The 21,638-nt window shown below is 49.9% G+C and overlaps 1 protein-coding gene and 2 long non-coding RNA genes across 6 annotated transcripts; all 3 read left to right on the plus strand.

The window, feature by feature from the left end:
- Positions 1 to 1,512: 1,512 nt before the first annotated feature.
- LOC125084932 (uncharacterized) lies at positions 1,513 to 2,743 on the plus strand. The gene is made up of 3 exons (XR_007122740.1): positions 1,513 to 1,623; positions 1,681 to 1,693; positions 2,582 to 2,743. It is a non-coding gene; the product is annotated as an uncharacterized LOC125084932 (long non-coding RNA).
- Positions 2,744 to 7,984: 5,241 nt separating this feature from the next.
- LOC125084930 (uncharacterized) lies at positions 7,985 to 12,825 on the plus strand. The gene is made up of 3 exons (XR_007122739.1): positions 7,985 to 8,133; positions 11,737 to 11,861; positions 12,206 to 12,825. It is a non-coding gene; the product is annotated as an uncharacterized LOC125084930 (long non-coding RNA).
- A 2,512-nt stretch (positions 12,826 to 15,337) lies between these two features.
- On the plus strand, positions 15,338 to 19,955 carry MARVELD1 (MARVEL domain containing 1). 4 transcript variants are annotated; one of them, XM_047702914.1, is made up of 3 exons: positions 15,338 to 17,612; positions 18,704 to 18,895; positions 19,017 to 19,955. In XM_047702914.1, exon 1 carries the CDS (start codon positions 15,550 to 15,552, stop codon positions 16,069 to 16,071), a length of 522 nt encoding a protein of 173 aa, XP_047558870.1. In that variant the 5' UTR covers positions 15,338 to 15,549; the 3' UTR covers positions 16,072 to 17,612; positions 18,704 to 18,895; positions 19,017 to 19,955. The 4 variants fall into 4 exon arrangements, with proteins under 4 accessions (XP_047558870.1, XP_047558869.1, XP_047558871.1 ...); XM_047702913.1 differs by lacking the exon at positions 18,704 to 18,895; XM_047702915.1 differs by lacking the exon at positions 18,704 to 18,895 and having other exon boundaries at positions 19,368 to 19,955.
- Positions 19,956 to 21,638: the final 1,683 nt, after the last annotated feature.

Below are 21,638 nucleotides of genomic sequence, written 5' to 3' on the forward strand. Positions count from 1 at the left end.
GCTCTTCCACTCGCCCTGCTTGTTTGTGTTCCCTCTCTCACTGCGTCTCTGTCAAATAGATTTGAAAAAAATCCTTTAAAAGAAAAAAATAAATCTAAATAAAAGGGCCAAACGGAGGAAACTCAACTCCCTGAGGGAGGTCCTGGGAGGTAGAAGAAGTAACATTTAAGCTAAGATAGGAAGGAGAAGTTGAAGTTGGTAAAATGAAGAGAAGTGGGTCTGGGAAGGTGTTTAAGGAAGAGAGAATGGCATGTGCAAAGTCTAGGGGGTAGCTCGACTCAGGAGGACTTGATAGGAGACTTGGAGCGAGGCTAGGAAGGGGCAGAGTGGTGAGAGAGCAGAAGGCAGAGGCGGACAATGAAAAAGTTTCCATTTGACTCTCTGAGGGGAATGACATTATATATACTGTTTAACAGATATTTCATAGCATTTACCATGTGCCAGTAATGCCAATTGCAAATGGTAGCTCATTTCACCCTCATGAAAAACTTGTGTTTTTAGAAGGTCACTTTGCCCACAGCTTGGAACTTGTATTAGAGGGTTTGGGAGTGGATGGAGTGTCCACTGTTTTTTGTTTGTTTGTTTGTTAAGGTTTATTTATTTATTTGGGGGGCATAGTGGACAGAAGTAGAGGGGGAGAGAGAGAATCTCAAGCAGACCGTCCGCTGAGCGCAGAGCCCAATGCTGGGCTCCATCCCATGACCCTGAAATCATGACCTGAGCGGAAATCAATAGTCAGATGTTTAACGACTGAACTGCCCAGGTGCCCCCAACAGGTTCTTGATAAACACTTGTTTAGTTCTTTGGAAGGTGAGCTGTTTGTTCACTGATTCAAATATGGTCAGGAAGGTGCCTGGGAATAGGCAGCTAGGTCTCCCTGACTTCTTTTTCACTCCAGAGCTGACCTTCATGGTCATTTAAGTGTGATCTCTCCTCTGTAAAAGTTCTGAGGGGAAAGGAGTAAAACCCAGCAAGTAAGGATTTGTGGGTCCCTTTCTGCAAGATGGAAGGGATATTTGGGAGCTGTTCTTCCTCATCCCATGGTCTCCAGTTCCTCTTTCTGTCCTGCACAAAAACAACAGCAGCAAGTGCTTTGCTGTAGTTAAAAGGGCTTTAACAACAGTTTCTCTTTGCTTTTCCTGAAGACCTAGGGAAATAGCAAAAAGAATAAAGAAGTCAGCAATGTTCGTCTCCAATAGAAGGTGCTCACTGCTGCAAAGCCTTTTCAGCCAACTGCTTGGCTAAAAAGAGGGGTGTATGGAGTCCTAAACAGGGATGCCCTGTTCCCCGGTCTCAGAAATAGGAAGGCCAAACTCTTGGCATCTCAGTGCTTGGAGAGCCTAGAATGTCTGATGCCAGCAGCTCAGATGAGCATACCAGGTTGGGAATTGGGAACTTGTGGCTTCTGGGTCAGATGTGACTAAGGCTGGGTGGAGGACATCTGGTGTCTCCCAACATTTTTGCAGGCATGTGACCATGCACTTATCACACAATGGAAACATTTCTATTGTTACAGCTTTATGCATCTGTATGACTGATGAGAAGACAGGACACTTCCATCATGCAGGAATGGAAGATCTGGGATCCACCCCATAACAGGGATGGCCCTGTTTGGAAGAGAAGGTGAGCTGTGAGGAAGGGAGCCCTGATGTAATTCAGGCCAAGACCTGGTTTTACCAGCGATCAGATTAAGGTGAGGGGAGTGAGGAATATTCCTTGGGTGCAGTACTTAAGGGGACACCAAAACCAACCAACCAACCAACCAACCAGTAATCAAGATAAATATTTTAATGTAATATTTTTAAAAATCAAAATTAATGTAAAACATCCACAGTGAACAAAATATCAACACTTAAAAGCAGACTGTTGTTGTTTGTGTTATGACCTGGTATCATTTTGCAACGGGAATAGTCATTTCTAATCAGCTCGTGGTTCCCACATGGGTTGCCCTTATGCTCCCTGCCAGTTAGCTTTATGAGAATTGAAAATAGTGCGTGAATCGATTGGGCGACACAAGGGTTTATGTATGGTCCTGTTTTTTGATTGTGGGGCTTTCGTCAACTTTTTCCATTCAATTCAGAGACTTTTTTTTTTTTTCTTAAAGATTTTATTTATTTATTTGACAGACAGAGATCACAAGTAGGTAGAGAGGCAGGCAGAGAGAGAGGAAGGGAAGCAGGCTCCCTGCTGAGCAGAGAGCCCGATGCGGGACTCGATCCCAGGACCCTGAGATCATGACTTGAGCCGAAGGCAGTGGCTCAACCCACTGAGCCACCCAGGCGCCCCAGAGACTATTTTGATAGGTGTGTATAGGAGTGCACATGTTCCTGTTGCCTTGGCTGCCAGTATGGCTCCTCAGAGTACTAGTTTCTAGGGGAGTAGAGTCTAGGAAAGGGGTTCCAGCTGTTCAACCTTAGGCAAATAACCTAACTTCTCTGCTTTCCTAGTTTCTCTTCTATAAAGTGGAACTAACCATCCCCACCTGTGAGGATGAAGTGAGGTGCAGTGGGCAAAGGGCTCAATACAGACCTTGCTACAGAGGCTAAACCAGCATTTGACTCCTTCCCTCTCTGTCCTGCAGGGATCGTTCATGCAGCTCTTGTGAATGGTTCCCTTCCAATGGGTTTGTTCTTGCTGTCTGTCCTGTTCTGGGGAGACCAGAGAGAACGTCCACCCTCCACTGACAAGCAGTAGTGTATCTCTTGAGTCCCCTCTCTTTTTGTTGATAAATGCTCTTGGTAATTGTAAACTTTTTAAGAAGCTCCCTTGTGCTTGGGACATTATACAAGACAACTTACTACAGCCCTCTTCTCTGAACTTGGCAACTGAGAAGAAGAAAGCCCTATAGGCAAACAGTACAGTATAGAAACACAACCACGGAAACAAAACAAAACCTCGAAGGCAAAACAAAACCTCCACACCTAATCTGACTCATGTACATTAGAATTAAATTTTTTTTTTATTTTTTCAGAGTACATTAGAATTAAAGGTCAATTTTGTATTAATCTGCTCGGGTTGCCATAACAAAATAGCACAGGTTGGGTGGCTTAACGACAGAAATGTCTGCTCCTCGCAGCTGGGCAGGCAGGAAGTCCAAGATCAAGGTGCCAGCCCATCTGGTTTCTGGTGAGAGCCCTCTTCCCTGGTTGCACACGGACGCCTCCTCACTGTGTCCTCATATGGTGAAGGAAGAGAGGGAGGATTCTGGTGTCTCTTCTTATATAAATGCACTAATCCTATCAGATTGGGGCTGCACTCTTACAGACGTCTCTCACTTAACCTTAATGACTTCCTTACTCCAAAGACAGCTTTGTTGGAGGGTAGAGCTTCAACATGTGAATTTGGGGAGACACAATTCAATCCATAGCAAATATGAACTCATGTCCTTTCTTTTTTTTTTTAACAAGTACTTAGCTCTTTTTTTTTTTCTTAAGAATTTTTATTCATTTATTTGACAGAGAGAGCAAGAGAGAACAAGCAGGGGGAACAATAGAGGGATAGGGTGAGGGAGAAACAGGGTCCCTACTGAGCCAGGAGCCCGATGCGGGGCTCCATCCCAGGACACTGGGACCATGACTTGAGCCAAAGGTAGATGCTTAACCATCTGAGCCACCCAGGCGCCCCAGAACGCATGGTTTTTAATGTACAGATAAGTAGATATAGAAATAATTAAGTTGTAAATGTATGCATATGTTTAAATGTATATGTGTACGTATATACATGTATGTATCCATACGAACACATTTAAACACACACGTTCTCCAGCTGTGTCTGCTGAGAGGGCCTAGAAGTGATGATGTCCCAGCTGGAATAAGCACATTTACAACCCACATTCTGAGTTTTCCATACCATTCTCCACCAAAGGAACCATGACTCCTTGGAGAAATGATTGATTCAACCACTGGGGTTGAGAAAGTTCAGGATGATTCTAAAACATCGTGTCCTGAAAAGTAAGGAAGAACTCAGAGAGTGATGGAAACACATCAAAAGGACTAGGAGTCCATTTATAAGGGCTCCCATTAGCAAACGCAGAGCACCAAAATGAAGCATGACAGCAACAGATTGTAACCCAATGAGTGAAAGAATACCCAAGTCCACAGCAATATGAATAAGTGAATAAACAGGTAAACAGAAGAGAAGAAAAAGGCCTTCCTTATAGTACAATACCAACTAATAAGTGTATAAGGAACGAAACTACTAGAAAATCATTAATGGCTACTGAAACAGCCCTGTGGCCAATTATAAAAACAAAGCTTGTAGTAGCTTTCCATATTTTCTCTCTGTTTGTTATATATACAGGGTGTTTTTGTACATATTAACCTTTTTCTTCTTCTCTCTCTTCACGTTTTCATTTCATATGTAAGTTTCGTCTCTTTTCTTCCTTTCTTCCTTCCTTTCTTTCTTTTCTTTTCTTTCTTTTTTTCTTTCTTTCTTTCTTTCTAAGATTTTATTTATTTGACAGAGATCACAAGTAGGCAGAGAGGCAGGCAGGGATGGAGGGAAGCAGGCTCCCCGATGAGCAGAGAACCCGACATGGGGCTTGATCCCAGGACCCTGGGATGATGACCCAAGCCGAAGGCAGAGGCTTTAACCCACTGAGCCACCCAGGTGCCCCATATGTAAGTTTCTATGTCAGTTGTCGGAAGTTAACATTACCATGTTAGTCTTTAGTTAACAGTGTATTCTGAGGGACTCTGGCAAAATTTGAGAAGTGTTTCTGTTTTTTGTTTTTTCGTTTTTCTTTCTGAGCAGTATTTAATGCAGACCGTTGGGGCTGTGTATCTCCTTTTGTGGAGAGAGGGGGTGAGAAAGTCACCTCCAAGAAAGACAGCTGTATCTCATTAGGTGGAAATACAGAGTTGTTTCATTGTTGCATGGCGGTCCAATTGTATATAGAAGGTTGCATATGGAAGCTGAGTCTCCAAAGGGGTAGAAGGCACCGGTTATCTCTGTGAGAGTCGAGTCCTCTAATTATTTCTCCTTTTCCATGGGACACAATGCTTAGCTTTGTCAGTAGAGGGAGCCGGCAAGACGCGGTAGGAGGAAAGGTTTCTCTCTTTGGTTCTGGAGTGTCCGCTCACTAAGCTCTGGCAGCTTGCTAGCCTTCTCCAGGGCCTGCTCCGGAAGCTCAGGTGTCTTCTCAGGCGCCTGGTCCCACGGTGTGGACTCCCGTGGTGTGGACTCTTGCAGTGTGGGCGGCTTGTTCAGCGCCTGGGGCCTACAGCGCCGGGCAGCCAGCGACACACAGGGGCTAGGAGCTTCCCTCATCTTTGGTGGCTTTGCAGTTACCCTTTTTTTTTTTTTTTTTTTTTAAGATTTTAAAAGATTATTTATTTGAGAGAGAGTGAACCTGAGTGGGAGGGCAGGACAGAGGGAGAGAATCTTCAAGCACACTCCCCGCGGAGCTCGAAGCCCCACACAGGGCTGGATCCCATGATCTATGAGATCATGACCTGAGCCAAAACCAAGAGTCAGACACTTAACCGACTGAGCCATCCACGTGCTCCATTTTGCAGTAACTTTTGATGTCCCTGCAGTCACATCCCAGATGGCAAGTTCTACAAGGGCAGCACCTCAGTGACTTCTTTGCCATCTACTGAGCCACAGCTATGTCCTCTTTAAGGAGATCTGAATCTTGGCCCTGGGAGTGGGGAGAGGAGGAGAGCTCTTCTTAAGGGCCTATCTCAGCCCTAGGAGTCGTAGCTGTTGCTTATATTTTCTTTTCCTGGTTTCTTCAGAGTGCTCTTTAATGCCTCAGCTCTCCATTAGAGTAAATGATAATTCCTTATGTTGAGGTTCCCCTATGCAAATTACTGTGTGGTTTCTGTCTCGAGATCGGACTCGGGCTGAATCAGTGGAGGATAGCGAGACCTGTGGTGTGATGAGGGTGAAGAACGTCAAGTGAACAAAACTTAAGTGAGAGCAGGCTTTTGTCTTGCAATCCACTGACACCCTGAATCCAGTGAGCTGGGTGTCAAAGCTCTTTCAGAAAACAGTACTGATGATAAAGCTAACACTATGAGCTCTGGACACTTTGCATCTCATTGAATCCCCACAACAGCCCAGTAATGCTGAGCCATTGCTATTAATCTCCTTATGCCAATGACAAAGCTGAGGTTAGAGACCTGCACGATAGCAACATATCTTCCAGCTACACCTGTTGCCTAACAAATCACCCCAAAACATAGTGGCATAAAATGACCATTTTTTTATGCTTATGGATTCTGTGGGTCAGGATGTTTTATTTATTTTTTAAGAGGTTTTATCTATTGGGGCGCCTGGGTGGCTCAGTCATTGGGCGGGAAGCCTTTCTCCCTTTCTCACTCCCCCTGCTTGTGTTCCCTCTCTTGCTGTGTCTCTCTCTGTCAAATAAATAAATAAAATCTTTTTTTTTTAATTTTTAGATTTTATTTATCTATTTGACAGAGAGATCACAAGTAGACAGGCAGGCAGAGGGAGAGGGGGAAGCAGGCTCCCCACTGAGCAGAGAGCCCCACGCGGGGTTTGATTTATTTTGAGGGTGAAGGAGAAGAGAGAGAGGGACTCTAAGGTAGACTCCAAATGGAGCACAGAGCAGGATGGTGGGACCTCAGGTCTCACGACCCTGAGATCATGACCTGAGCTGAAATCAAGCGTCAAAGGCTTAACTGATTGAGCCACGCAGGGGCCACAGGTCAGGATGTTTTAAAAATGTCCTCAGGGTTTTGGTTTTATTTAGGAATAGTGAGGCCAACAGATTAGGCAACGGCTGCCATTGAAAAGATAACTTTTTACTCACAGGTCCCCAGAGGAAGGGATATGCCACATCACACAGAGCCACATGGGGAAGCCTCAGGGTCGGTCAGGAGGCAGAAGGAGCAAGAGAAAAGCACGGAACTGAGCTTTTTTTTGTAGTTTTGTGGGAAGAAATGGGTGAAACAAAGTAAGCAGCTAGGCAGGTTTAGGATTGGCTAATTTGAATAATTCCCACAGGCTCTGGGGCATAGGGACAGTCTCTAGTTGCCCGACACCTTTCCCTGGGATGATAAGGGGAGAGAAATATTAATTGCCTCCTGGAGTACAAGAGCCCAAACAGAGGAGGTGGTTTTGGAGTATGGGTTCAGGGTTGGTTGGTTTGCATGGCAAAGGCACACTCACAGTCACATTATTTGCTATCTTTAGGAATTAGCTAAATCTGGGAGGGGCAGTCCCTCCCTGGATCTGCAAGGTCCCAAGATGTCAAAACATCAGGAAACAACAGAAAATAAAAAGTATGAATGATATACAGGAACTGAGATAGTGGACAGTGGGGGTGGCTTGTCTCTGCCCTGTGATGTCAGGACTCCAGCTGGAAGTCCTGAATGTGAAGGTTGCCTTGACAGCTGAGGATTGGAATCATTTGAAAGCTCATTTCGTATGTCTGGGGCCTAGGCTGGGAGAACTGGAAGGCCCAGACTGCTGACTGGAGGGCTTTGGTGGTTTCTCAGTATGACCGGGAACAGAGACTTCTTTCATGGTGGCTCAGGGCTGTGGCCTTGTCTTTTGGACAGAACTTAGAAGTCATACAGTGTGGTTCCTACTGTCCTTCTTGTTATAACTGAGTCACAAGCTCACCCAGATTCAGGGAAAGGGGACATAGATGCAACTTCTTGATGGATGAAGAATCAAAGAGTTTGTAGCCATTTTGTTTTTAAACCACCACAGAGTGGAACTAGGAATGAGACCCTAGCAGTTAGGATCCAAGTCCTACTTCCTTCATGCCAGGGCCATTATAAGAAACAGAAATCTGTTTAAGTTGTCTCAGGTGAAGAAGCATGGGGGGTGTTGTTACTGGAAAGCCGCAGTGAGTTCACAGAATGAAGTCTAGTGGGACAATGTGAAGCAAGTCACAGGCGCTTGTCCTCTCTCTCCATCTTTTGTCCCTGCATAGCTGCCTGTGATGGTTAATTTTATGTGTCAATTTGACTGGGCCACAGAGTGCCCAGAGATTTGTTCAAATATTATTCTGAGTGTGTCTGTGAGGGTGGTTTAGGATTAGAGGGACATCGGAATTGGCAGACCAAGAAAAGCCGAATGCCCTTCCTCATGGAGCTGGACCTTGTGCCATCAGTTGAATGCCTGAATGGAACGAAAAAAAGGCTGACCCTCCCATGAGTAAGAAGGACCTCCTTTTTTTTTTTCTTTTCAAAGATTTTTATTATTCGACAGAGAGACAGCAAGAGAGGGAACACAAGCACGGGGAGTGGGAGAAGGAGAAGCAGGCTTCCTGCTGAGCAGAGAGCCTGATGCGAGGCTCAATCCCAGGACCCTGGGATCATGACCTGAGCTGAAGGCAGAGGCTCAACGACTGAGCCACCCAGGTGCCCCAGAACAACCTCCTTTTGCCTGACTATTTGAGTGGAGATGTTGTTGTATTGTGGGTTTTTTTTTTTTTTTTTTAAATTTTTGAGAGAAACTGCGTTCATGCAAGCAGGGGTGGAGTGGGGAGGAGAGAGAATCTTAAGCAGGCAGGCCCCATGCTCAGCACAGAGCCTGATGTGGGGCTCAGTCTCACAACCCTGAGATCATGGCCTGAGCCAAAATCAAGAGTCAGAAGCTTAACCAACTGAGCCACCCAGGCACCCTGAGCCATTGGTTTGTTTCTACACCCTTCTTTGGACTCTAACTAAAACACTGCCTTTTCCTGGGTCTTGAGCCTGCAGCCTTTAGACTAAACTATGCCCTGGCTCTCCTGGGTCTCCACCTTGCCAACTGCACATTTTGGGACTTACCATCCCCCATAATTCCACAAACCAGTTTCCTATGATAACTATATGTATGTGTTATTTATCTATCCATCCTGTTCCTCTAAACAACTCTAATAACTCTAATAAGCCCTTTTCTCTGCAGATCAACTTTCTCTGCCAACTCAGGGTTTCTACTCCCCCTAAATTTGCCTCATGCTCTGGCTTTGGTTACTCCAGCACTAGCTCCATTTAGGAATGACCATTTGGCCAAATTCCCAGTTTGGGTCAGAAGAGGAGATGGGAAAATAGCAACAGAGCTTTATGGTATAAATATTCCTTCTCTGTCTAGAGCTACCACACCGACAGGGGCTGCGGATATGGGGAGAAGGCTGCCAGGGGGGCGGCAGGCAGGCCTGCCGAAGCATTTCCATGCCACTGAAGATTCTTGGGGCTTCTCTTGATCCTTAAATGCCATGATGTTAGCTATTCTGGCATCTTCCTGATGGGTCAGGACAAGGTCCTTTTTGGTCTCCAGTGGCTTCTGTGACCTTTGATCTCTTTCAGTCCCGGCAGTCACATCCCCTCTGCCTGTCTAGGTTGTCTGGCGGGGGCCGGGGGAAGGACTTTTTGGCAGCAGAGAGAAAAGCAGAGTTGGGGAAAATCTCCATGATTCGCCACATCTGAAAGAGTCCCCAGTGGTCATGGGAGTTGGAAACCAAGTGGTAGTGAAGGGGATAGCACGATTGCTTTTGCTCTGTGGTTTCAGTGAATAACGTCTTATAGAGTCTGGTGAGACTAGACGTAAGGGGCAAGTTCATGGTTAAAGTAGACTCAGGGCATCTCAGACAGCTGTAGTGTTTCCAGTGGTCCAGAAATCTAAATTTAGTTCCTAGCTTAATCTTTCTGAATCTCATTTCCCTCAGCTGTCAAGCGGAGATAATGAATTGCCTATCTCCCAAGGTTGTTGCAAGGACCAAGGAGGAGGTGAATACCCCATACCGAGCATCCTCTGAGGGCAACCCTCGGCTCTGCCCAGTCCTTGGGCCTCATTCCTCTCACTTTAAAGCTCCAGCCAGGGGTGGGCTAGAGAGTTCAGGGGACAAATTCCCCTTTCCTGGAGACCCTTCACATAGCAGGGTAAGAAACAGAAACAGCATACACAGCCAGGCTCCCCAAGTGTAGGTCTTGGGGCCTGTGACAGCCACACCCACTCTCCCTGCCTGGCCCAGTACCTGCGGACCATCTCTGCAACATGGAGATCATTCTCTTTGTCACTGCTCGGGGGCAGTCCTGTGATGTCTTGTCACCTCCAAGACCAAGGCTGAAGTCTGAGATCTATGCACTGATTACAAGCCTGGATTCGGAGATCAAATATTTGAATTCCGTTCTCCATTACATATGGGATGTTAGATAAGTCACACAAGCTCCCCATGCCTCAGTTTCCTCATTTTAAAGCAGAGACGGTTTTAATGGACCTACCTCAGAGAGCTGCTGTGGAAAGTACGTGAGACAAGACTGGCAAGCACCTGGCATCTGCCACCTGGCATGTGGTAGATGCTTTGCATATGGTGGGTGTTCCCACTGAGTCTCTGCCACACTTTTACCCAAGGCTGACTGGTAGAGTGGTGGTGACTGATTCAGTCCACCCTGGCCCAGAGTGTCTGTCCCTGCCCCAGAAATGTGGTCTGCTGGGGTCTGCCCACCCCACCATAGGTCCCAGTAGGAGGTCATCTTCAGTAGCTCACGGGCAAGCCGATATAATGGTGAAGTCTCATGGGCGTCTCCCTTGGACACCATGGTTCCTAGCCTTAAGGACCCAGCCTCACCAGCCAGTGTTCTGGGTGGCTTCACACAAAGTCAAGACTCAGAGGATGCCTGTGGCTCTGAGTCTGGTCCTGGCCGGCTTCTCCTGGGGAGCTAGGGCTGAGCTTTGCCAGAGTCAAATGCCTTTACCACTTCATGCCCAGACTGTGGCCCCTTGCCTCTGTCTGCCCAAAGGGGCCCAGAATCCAGGCCATTTTTTATAGCTCCAGCCAAGGCCAGGTCCTCTTTGGGGGCTGGAATAACAAACTCAGGAGCCCCCCCCAAATTCCTACCCAACTCCAACCCAGAGGGCACTCCACCCACCCCACCCACCATTCCAGAGCTCGGTGTTTCCACAGCCTTGGGAACATGCCTGGAGGTGTGAGCCACTTGGTGACCAAAAGAGTGTTCATGCGCAGAGCTCCCTGCCCCGAGTGAACACTGGACAGTGAGTCAGGAGACCTAAGTTCTAAACTTGGCACTCCTATCATCAACCAGCTGTGGGACCTGGGGCTAGTCACTTACCTTCCCCAGGCTGTAGCTACCCCTGCATAAAATGAGAAGCCAGGAACAAATGATCTTTAAGCCCTCTTCCAACTCAGGTATAGGATTGTGGCGTAATGTCAGGTACATACACAGCAGGTGTTCAGGAAATGTTGATTTAGTAATTTAACTCTAAGATTCCGGGCAAGATTCTGCAGGTGCCAACACCCACCTATTTCCTCGCTGTGAGTTCTGCCTCTGCTGTTAGCTAATTTATGTCAAGGGCCAACTCAGGGCCTGGCACCTAGTAGGTATTAAACCAGTGCGAGTTGGGTCTATGGATGCAATGATTTACAGTAGCCCAGAGGCTGAAGAAGGAACTGACCGACCAGCAGGAGTGGGTCATGGGATCTCCAGGGGGCCATGCTTCCCTCCTTGTTATCAGCTGCCTCCCCTTCTGGGCATAGTCAAAGTCATTGCTTTGGGGCATAGAACAACGTCCAGCAAGCATCACAAATTCTTGTTGCCTGAGCAACGGAGGCCTTGCTCACACTCTTCCCTTTGCCTATAGCATCTGTCAGGGGCTGCGATTCAGCCCGCTTACAAGCTAATAAGCTAGCCTGCTCTTGTTTCATAAATGCGGACAGAAGATATGGTCTCCTGAGACAGACTCGAAGGATTTACCACTCTTGGCACAGCAGGCCGCACGAGCATCATCATTATGTCTCTTTCCTTCACTCCCTAGTTTGATGGGGGCAACGCAGAGGGGCCCTGGTGGATGTTACCTATGCAAGAGCTTTATGTCACAGCTACGCAGCACTGAGCTTGGGGAACCCACCCCTGTCCCCTCCTACCACCACCACTCTTACAGTAAGCAACTTCCAAGCCTACTGTCTGTCTGGGGGGGGGGGGTGAGTGTTCCTTCACCCCACAAACTTATTGGCTGCAGAACACAGCAGCCAGAAATGGTTGGAAAGTGAATGGGTGACCATGGCTTTGCATTCTCAGCACACTCAGTATTAAGAGCCATGGCTGCTCAGGCCCCATGGGGGACTGCCTTGCCCAACAATGCCTAGTCACCATCTCTGCTTGTCACAACTCTATCCACCCTCCAGAGATGCTCCATTCTGGAAGCTTTCCCAGCCCTTCCATCACACATACTCTCCCTTTTAGATTTCCTTGCATCTACCTTCTTTTCCCTTTTGTGTCCACAGCTGTCGCTGTACTATCGAGAAAGTGCAAACACAGTGAGGGCAGGAGCCAGTGCTCCTTGTTCCTCCGTTCCACACCCAGATGGTTTGCATCCCACAGGTGCTTAGGCCATATTTGTGGATATCTTCTTGCATGCTTATGCTTTTGCAGCGTCTCCTGGGACTGCCCCTTGGAATGTCTTCAGGATTCTAGAGGCTAAAAATATCTCCCCAAACCACCCCACTGGCTTCCTTGTAAGGAGCTGGGCTTAGCTGCGAGGCTGAAGATTTGTGCCCACCAGGCAGCGCACCACCCTTAAGTCTGCAGATGGCCTTTCTTAGATGCCAAAGGACTCTTCTCTCCCTCAAAGTGTTGATTTGGTTAGGTCCCCTGCTCACAGACGTAGTTTATGGAGCATAACCCCATCATCAGCCCAGCACCCAGAGTCAGGCCCCAGGTGTCTGTCCTAGCTCCAGCCTTTTTCATAACCGGCAACCTGAGGACACTGAGGATGTCCCAGGAGGGATTGATTGCTAAGGGAAGCTGAGAGAAAGGCCCCAGAATTGGGATCAGAAGATCTAGGTTTGAGTCTCCACACGGACACTTGCTAGTTCTGTTTCTCCCAGCAAGTTATATAACCTCTCTGGGCCTCTGTAACTGTAGCCAAGAATAAAATCTGAGAAAGTAACATATAAGCACTTTGTGGTTGTTTTTTTAAATATTTTATTTATTTATTTGACAGACAGACATCACAAGTAGGCAGAGAGGCAGGCAGAGAGAGGAGGAAGCAGGTTCCCTGTTCCCGGGCGCCCCAACATATAAGCACTTTGAACGTGAACCTGGAGCCAGCCACATGTGGGCTCCTGTTTAAACTGTCACCCACCAGCTCTGTGAGCATGGTCACCTTCCTTCACCCTCTGAGCCCTGGCTTCCCCACTGGCAAATCAGAGTTAACATTGCCTAGAATATAGGGGTGCCTGGCTAGCTCAGTTGGTAGAGCGTGTGATTCTTGACCTGGGGGTGAGTTCACGCCCCATCTTGGGCATAGAGCTTACTTAAAAAACAATGACAAAGGCGCCTGGGTGGCTCAGTGGGTTAAAGCCACTGCCTTCTGCTCAGGTCATGATCCCAGGGTCCTGGGATGGAGCCCCACGTCGGGCTCCCTGCTCAGCGGGGAGCCTGCTTCCTCCTCTCTCTCTGCCTGCCTCTCTGCGTACTTGTGATCTCTGCCTGTCAAATAAATAAATAAAATCTTTAAAAAAAGAAACAAAAAACAAAAGCAAAAACAAAAAAACAACGACAAAAAACAGTGCCTAGAGCATAGAGAGCTTTCAGTGAATAATGATCACGTATGTCTTATGGATCCCTAGACCCTCAAATGGTGCCCAGTGCCTCACAGGTGCTTAATATCCATTTGCTTAATGAAAGGATTTCACAGATGAGGAAACTGAGGCACAGAGCAGTTAAGTGTGAGGTCCCAGCACAAGGGAGTGGTGAAGCCGCAATGCATAGCCAGCAGTCTGCCTCCACGGCTTGCACCCTTGTCTCAATACCATGCTATTTTACACAGTGATGGAGGTTACACATCACCTTTTACTCATTTAAAATAAGTGCTCACAGCTGTCCCAGGTCCCTGCAGGTGGGGCTGTGCAGCAAGAGGCCTCAGCCCCCTGAGAAACCACATATACTTTCTCCCATAAGGAATGCCAGGGTGCTGGGAGAGGAGAGACCTGCTCAGCCAGGCCAGGGGGCGGATGGACACATTCCATGACCAGGAGATGAGGGACTAGTTCTGCACTCTGCTGACATTTATTGAGTCTCTTATTTCCAGGCAAAGATAGAGGTGACAGCCAGCAGTTGCAAGCAATGTACCAGACTCAGGAGCACTGCATAACTTCTGGATGCTCCAAGAGAGGGCCTAAAGAGCCAGCAATCAACAGCTTGGGAGTCTGGAGCAAAGGGAGGAGCATTTAAACTGGGCCTTGAAGGGTAAGTAGGAGTTTTCCAGCCAAGTGGGGTCTGGGAATGAAGGGCTTTTTGAGCTTATTTGGGGGGATTTAAGAGGTTAGGTGGGGTTGGCAAGCCCCATTGGAGCAGGGGTAAGGAAAGGAAGTGGGAAACAAGGAAAGTGAAAGTCAGTTGGAGCCAGTTTGTGAAATAAGCCCATAGAAGAGATAAAACTGTATCCTGTGGTCAGTGGAGGAAGCAACGCAATGCCTGGTCTGTGTTTTAGAGGGATGTCACAGTGAGCGATGGTTGAATGGGATGGGGAGACAAGGGACACCAGCTGCAGTTATGAGGTTAATGGGCTTAACTCCTCTAGACCTCATTTCTCTTCCTCATTAAAAGGAGGAAAAGAATTCTATCTCTGAGGCTGTTTTGAGGCTTAAGTGGGCTTACATGTAAACGCATCATTAGCTTCCATAGGACGCTGTTCTGCCTAGTGTCCTAGTAAAACACAGGGGGGCTTTGCTCTCTCTTACCCCAGGCTTGGTGCCTTGTCCATGTCAGATAGCACATTTTTAATCTAGGCAACCCTGGATGGCAAGGCGGTTGGAAAAATGAGGATGGACTGATAGGACTTGGCTTTGTGGTGTGTGGGAGGGGAAGGGGGGGTTCTCTGGTGGGGGACCGTCCCTTACTCTGATGTCTGAGAGCCCAGCTTTGGACCAGATAAGAGTGAGGAGGGCACATTCCAGATGTCCAGGGGAGAACGGATGTCAGCTTCAGACCAGTGCCGCTCTCCTCCAGAGCCAGGAAAAGGCCAAGAGGTCCAGGTGGGCCCTAGGGCAGGAGAAAGTAGAAAGAAAGAGGCCCAGCGAGGCGCTGAGAGAACGCTCCAGAAGACAGCTTTTCCCCTCTGAGGCTGGACGGGAGCTGGGGAGGCAGGGCAGGCTGGGCAGGCAGGGCAGGCAGGGTGGCCCCAGATGTGCCAAAACTTGGCCCGGGCGGCCAGAGCGGAAGGCCCTCGGCGGCCCGGAGGTGCGAGTGCCCTCCGCCGCGCCCCGGGGAGAAAGGAATCCGAGCTGGGAGTCTGGCGCCGGCTGGAAAGCGGGGCCGGGATGGTGAGCGAGGCCCAAAAAGAGATGGCAGGAAGCCGGGAGGAGCGATTGGGGGTGGAGACGGGGAGGGGAAGCCAAAGGGCGGGTAGCAGTGGTGGAGACGGGAGAAAGAGAGGAGGGCTGGAGGGAGGAGAGAGTGGAGGAAGGGTGGGGAGAAGGGGAGAGGAAGCGCGAAGAGGACTCGGAGGGACGCGAGGAGGCCGCCGCGGGCGCAGCGGGCACGTCGGCCGGGCCACCGCCGCGAGCCCGGCGCCGCCATTCCGCTACTCGGGGCTCCGCCGCCGCCGCCACCGCGCCCGGGGGCCATGCTCCCGCCGCCCCCGCGCCAGCCACCGCCCCAGGCGCGCGCGGTCCGCGGGCCGGTGCGCCTGCAGAGGGCCTTCCTGCGCGGCCCGCTGGGCGTGCTGCGGCTGCTGCAGCTGCTGGCCGGCGCCGCCTTCTGGATCACCATCGCCACTAGCAGGTACCAGGGCCCCGTGCACTTCGCGCTCTTCGTGTCGGTGCTCTTCTGGCTGCTGACCCTGGGCCTCTACTTCCTCACGCTGCTGGGCAAGCACGAGCTGGTGCCCGTGCTGGGTTCGCGCTGGCTCGTGGTCAACGTGGCACACGACCTGCTGGCGGCCGCGCTCTACGGCGCCGCGACGGGCATCATGATTGCCCAGACGCAGAGCCACAGCTACTGCAACCTCAAGGATTACCAGATGGCCTGCGCCTACCACGCCTTCTTGGCGGCCGCCGTCTGCGGTGGCCTCTGCCTCGGCCTCTACCTACTCTCGGCCCTCTACGGCTGCTGCCGCCGCTACCAAGGGGAGCAGGAGGTGGCGTGAGCCGCCGCGCCGCGGGGCGGGGACCCTCCCGAGACCGGCGTCCCCGTACTTCCTGCCGCCGCCGCCCCGCGCCCGTGCGCCCCGGCACCCACCCGTCGCCCCGCGCTCCCGCCCGCGCCCGGGCGCCCTGGCCCGCAGTTCCCGTCCGACGGCAGAGCCGCCGCCTGGAGTTCCGCCAGACGCGCCGCCTGCGCCGTTTCCTGGGATCCCGGCAGGGCCGCATCCGAGCAGCGGGCCCCCACGCATCCTGGCCGTCCGAGGCGAAACCTCGCGCTTCCTCGCCCCCTTCCGTGCCGAGAGCGAGACGTGGACAGGCGCCGCGTAGATCCGGGGGAGGCTCCCAATTGGAACCAGCCTTCTGGCTGCGCCACTGCCCCCTCCCTCCCGGCCCGCTGTCGGAAGAGCACCCCCGTTCCCTGGTCCCTCTTCCAGCTTCGAGTGCTGTGAAGGGCAGGCTCGCAGCCGCGGACAGAGCCGAGGACAGGCCTCCACTTGTCTCAGGATGAGCGAGGAGTTTTCGTTTCAGCTCGGCATTGTGCGCGCATCCTGCGCGGTCCGTGCTCTGACATTGGGGTGGGGCGCGTCTGCAAAGGTGAGGATGGATCGGAAAGGCCCGCGGGCTGCACCATTGCACATTTGGAGTCTGCTCTCGCCTTTGCCTGTTCCGCCTTTGGCCTCGGGGTTCTTGGAGGTCAGGCCCAAACACACACTAGTTTCCCTGGCCTCAGCTTCCCAGCGTTTCTCTCACGGGCTTCTGCTCCACCATCCCCACCTCCCAATGTCTTTTTGCATTAGGGATCCTACAGGACCCCGAAGGAATGTCGAGGTGAGCCTCAGCCCTTGCTCTTGGTAAAGCCAAAATAAGATTAGAACCCCGTTTCCAGTCTCCCAGCCCAGCACTGTTTACATTAAAGCGGTGGGTGTTCCCCAGGAACCCTGGCTCAGGAGCTACAGTCTAAAAGACGGTTTCATTTTTAAATGGGTTTGTCAAGGTGCTATCTCTTGCCCACTTGAAGATTCACTATGCTCATTAGCATATCAAAGGCTCTGAGAAGTCCCGCTATAAAAGAAGCCCCGCTATAAAAGAAGCCCAGGTAATTTAGTTTACAGTGTTAACTGCCTGTGGACCTGGAGCAATCAGATTTTGCCACCTGAGACTTCCAAGCATCCCTGTGCTGTCTTGGCTGTCATTCATTCCCACCATTTGCGGCCCATTGGCTCTGGTGTGATTGAAGATCCGGGGTGCTCCTTCTCCTTCCCAGAGTATTTCTCTAGCAGAGGGAGGGCTTGCCTCAATGGGGGAGAAGATAGCTGTCCCTGCTAGGCACATGAGAGACCTGGGAATTGGCGGACCTGAACGTTCCTCTACATTGTTTGGAAAATGAAGTCAAGGTTATCCAGATGGTGTCCCTGTCAAAAAGAACATTGCCTATAAAAGATGCTGGCATGGACCGTGAGCCGCTGGCAGGAGTGGGACTCACTCACCGAAGAGAGGAGAAAGCTCCGAAGTTGGGGTGAACAGCTGGCCCAGCCTCTATAAGGTAAGGTGCTTGCTGAATTTCAGGAGGGGTCATAGGCCTTTGAATAAAAAATACAGAGCCCCCTTTGCCAAAAGGTGAGGGGTTTTTATTCAGGGAGCAAGTTGGAGGGGCGACCACCACAATGCCCAAAGACTTGTACCAGTTCAGCCATTTTGCCAGATCCCGCAAAGGTCTGCTCTTGGGAAAAGCTCAGCCCTGTCTGGATTAGAAACTAGAACAGGGGATGGGGCACCTGGGTGGCTCAGTGGGTTAAGCCGCTGCCTTCAGCTCAGGTCATGATCTCAGAGTCCTGAGATCGAGCCCCGCATCGGGCTCTCTGCTCAGCAGGGAGCTTGCTTCCTCCTCTCTCTGCCTGCCTCTCTGCCTGCTTGTGATCTCTCTGTCAAATAAATAAATAAAATCTTTAAAAAAAAAAAAAAGAAAGAAACTAGAACAGGGGATACCCGAATGTGTTTTGGGGGGTGTGGTTTTTTTTTTTTTTTTTTAATTTATTTGACAGAGAGATCACAAGCAGGCAGAGAGGCAGACAGAGAGAGAGGAGGAAGCAGGAGCCCCGAGAGAGCAGAGAGCCCGATGCGGGGCTCGATCCCAGGACTCCGAGATCATGACCTGAGCCGAAGGCAGCGGCTTAACCCACTGAGCCACCCAGGCGCCCCGTGGGGTGTGTTTTTGAAGCTTAGGTAGAGAGGGTGAGGCTCTTCTGTTGTAGCTGTAAAGATCAGGGAGGGGCGTGTTTCATGCGGAACATGAAAGCATTTATGTGGGCACTGCTTAAAGCGCTTAGATGTATTTCTTTCATTCTTTTGGCCCTGTTGTGGCGAGCTGTGTTCTCGTTCTCCTCTCCCCTAGGAGGCAGATGAGTCCACCTTGTCCAGAGTCTCCCAGCCACTGTGACGGGTGGAGCTAGGAGCTGGACTCTGGCGATTTGGCCTCCTCAGGACAGGGCTGTACTCTCTAGAGAAGGGGGTCAATACACATTCGAGACTGTTCATGTGGCTACTTAAAAAAAAAAAATCGTGGTAAAATATACACGTAGCATGAAATTAACCATTCGACCATTTCAAAGTGTATGCTTTGGTGTCCTTATGTAGGTTCCCAGATGGTTGTGCAACTATCACCGCCATCCACCTCCAGAACGTTTTTCACCTTGCAAGACCGAAACTCTGTCCCATTCAAATTGTGGCTGTTTTGTTGTTACTGTTGTTTTCTTTCCTTCGGGAACTCCTAGAGCACTGAGCCCTTTGCGGTCTCATTTAGGCTGGAGTGTTGCTGTCTTCCTCCGGGTGGCGCACCCATTCTTTCAGCCCCCACCACTGGTGCTGGCCAGAGCCTGGGGCTGGCCTTTCCTGGGATACTTACTTGGAGGTACCTTGGCTGGCCATGACTTTGGTTCTTCTTTTGCAGGTTTCCATGTTTCTGAGGCCATGGAAATTCCCGTAGTGGTCATGCCAACCTTTCCCAGGGCTCGCTTCCCTGGCAGGGGGCACCATTCTGGGCTGGGCCAGCAGAGGGCTGCAGAGTGGCCAGCAGAGGGGAGAGTGGATGACCTCTGCCCAGCAGCTTCCCTTCAACATTGTCCAAAGGAAGATCCAAGACACGTGAAGATTCATTTTGCCTTAACACAAGAGAAATTCCGATTCTCCTTGTGCTGTGACTTGGTTCCAAGATTCCAGACACCTGGAACTGAGCCGTGCACCTCCGTGCCCGAAACAATGGGTTTAAGCTCCAGCTTTTGTTCCTTTTCTCTTTTTCCAGATCACTGTTGAAGTTGCATCCTCAGCTCAGAACCAGCGCCCTGAGGATCTCTTCCTAGCCCCCCGGCTTGTGGTGCTCTGTCTGTGGTCGGGTGACCTTACTCAGGAGCAGACGTCTCCTTCGCCTTCACGGTATCTTATCCAACCAGATGTGCCTGAAACATTGCAGAGCTCACTGGCTCTTCTAGATGTGCCTTCCTGCTTGGCTTCCAGCTGCTTCTCCAGATGCGAGAAGGACGTGTAAAACAGCCCCCACACCCACCCCCTCCTCCCGCTGAGACCTTGTACCATAGGAATGGCCACCTGACCTGGCCCAGAATTTTTGAATACTGGAGGCAGCCTCTTTGGCATCCCTCATTCGACTCCAGGACTCGGTCCAGCTTGAGACCACTGTGGACTCCTACCAGTCCAAAAGTCTGGGACTACTTGCGGATCCAAGAGAGGAATTTTCTAGTATTCTACGAAGGCCAAAAGAGAGGGTGGGAGTGGGAGGGGTGTGGGCCAGTAGCAAGGGGGACCAATGTGCCTCATTTAATAGTTTAGTGGTGATTACTAATTTGCTTTTCAGAATAAAGTTTGGTTTGTCTGATGTTGGTGTATAGGTCTTCTCTCCCATGCAGTAAGCCTGTGTCCTGGTTCTCCCAGCCTCCATCCATCCTCTTCTTCTTTCCTTCTGGGAGGGGAAGAAAAATGAGTTCACAAGTTTTCAGTGCATTAAGGCAGGACACAGGAAGCAGAGGAAAGAAAACCGCCTGTGTCTGCTCCTGACAAAGCTGGTGGGAATTCAAGAGGCCCTAGCCCAGCTCTCAATGACCCCTCTGTTTTTGGAAGCTCCACTCCCTAATGGGCAGGCACAGAATGACTATGGTTAAGGAGCAGTCCCCTGACTCCCTGATTTTGCAGAAAGGGAAATGAGCCACAGGGAGGAATGGTGCCTTGCCTAGTGTCACAGAGCTGAGAGGGGACTGAGTGAGGTCTTCTGGGGCTCAGGTTCTGATACGGACTATAGTCCTGCTCTGGTGTTGCCTCCCAGACACACCCCACCTGGTTTCCCCCGATTCCAGTCACAGCCTGATGAATAAGGTGCTTTGGAAAGGGTAGGAAAGTAGAGTGAGCAGGCTTCCTTGCCAGCTTCTCCCTCCTGTGCCTGAAACTCAAGTCTGCAGCATTGAGAACATAGGATTCTAGGGGCAGATCTCAGAACTCACTTAGAACAGCTCTAGGCAGAGATCGGATGCTGGGTGTGTTCCACACCCACTTTCATCCAAAGCACCCTCCTCGGCACAATAAACACACACACACACACACACACACACACACACTCACTCTGTCTTCTTCATGGTTTGGATTTCCAGGGTGGAAAAAAAATGCCAAGGACCGTCCCTTATTCCCCTCTTCCCTGTCTCTCTATTCATGAATTTTGCATGAAATAAAATGTGGCCTCCCTTTATGCAAAGGCTGGTAAGCCCCCTGCTCTACTGTAGCTTCGTGGAGAATTTCGCAATGGAAAATATGCTTCTACTTCATGATCTTTTTTGATCCGGTTAACAGTCTCAGTGGTTGGCATTGTCACCCCCATTTAATAGGGGAAATAGAGCCTCAGAGAGAAGGACCTTGTCCATGGTTACACAGCTGGCTAGTGGCAGGACTGGGACTGTAAGGCAGAGGGTCTTTCACTACCCTTGCCAGCTGGTAAATCCTTGTGGTCCTCCGGCAGGCTCTGAGGTTTCGATGGAGTTTGGTTTTCATTCCTGCAGATCAGGTGTTCAGGACTGGTCTAATCTGACATTTCCTGTTTAATGCTGGGGGCAATTTGAAATAAGACACGGCTCTTCAGGGACATAATTGAGTCTGGGGAATCTGAGGGATTTGCTCATTTATGTCTACTGTTTTTCCTGCTTTTCTAAGGATTGGGGTGGGGGGGCAGTGGTAAGAAAGGAAAGCTAATAAACCCACATTTACAGGGATAAAAGGAAAGAGGGATGTGAGAGAGAAAGGTCTGGTTAGCATTATTCATTCATGTTCGTATTGTTTTGTTTGTTACAGTAGTTATTTGTTAAAATACCAACATATATATCCATTAAAATATAATAGCAATATATACCCATTAAAAAATTAAACTGTACAAAAGGGTACAAACTAAAAAGAGGCCATTCAAACATCCTAATCTCAAATGCTAGATATAAACCATTGCTAACTAACAACTCTCTGTTTTTTTTCAAGGGTTTTATTTATTCATTTGAGAGAGAGAGAGCATGAGCTGGGGTAGGGG

The sequence above is a fragment of the Lutra lutra genome, chromosome 14, assembly GCF_902655055.1.
Source record: "Lutra lutra chromosome 14, mLutLut1.2, whole genome shotgun sequence".
NCBI lineage: Eukaryota > Metazoa > Chordata > Mammalia > Carnivora > Mustelidae > Lutra > Lutra lutra.

Bases quoted from the DNA above. Each gene is read 5' to 3' on its own strand.
- MARVELD1 (XM_047702914.1), top strand. From the start codon at position 15,550: ATGCTCCCGCCGCCCCCGCGCCAGCCACCGCCCCAGGCGCGCGCGGTC.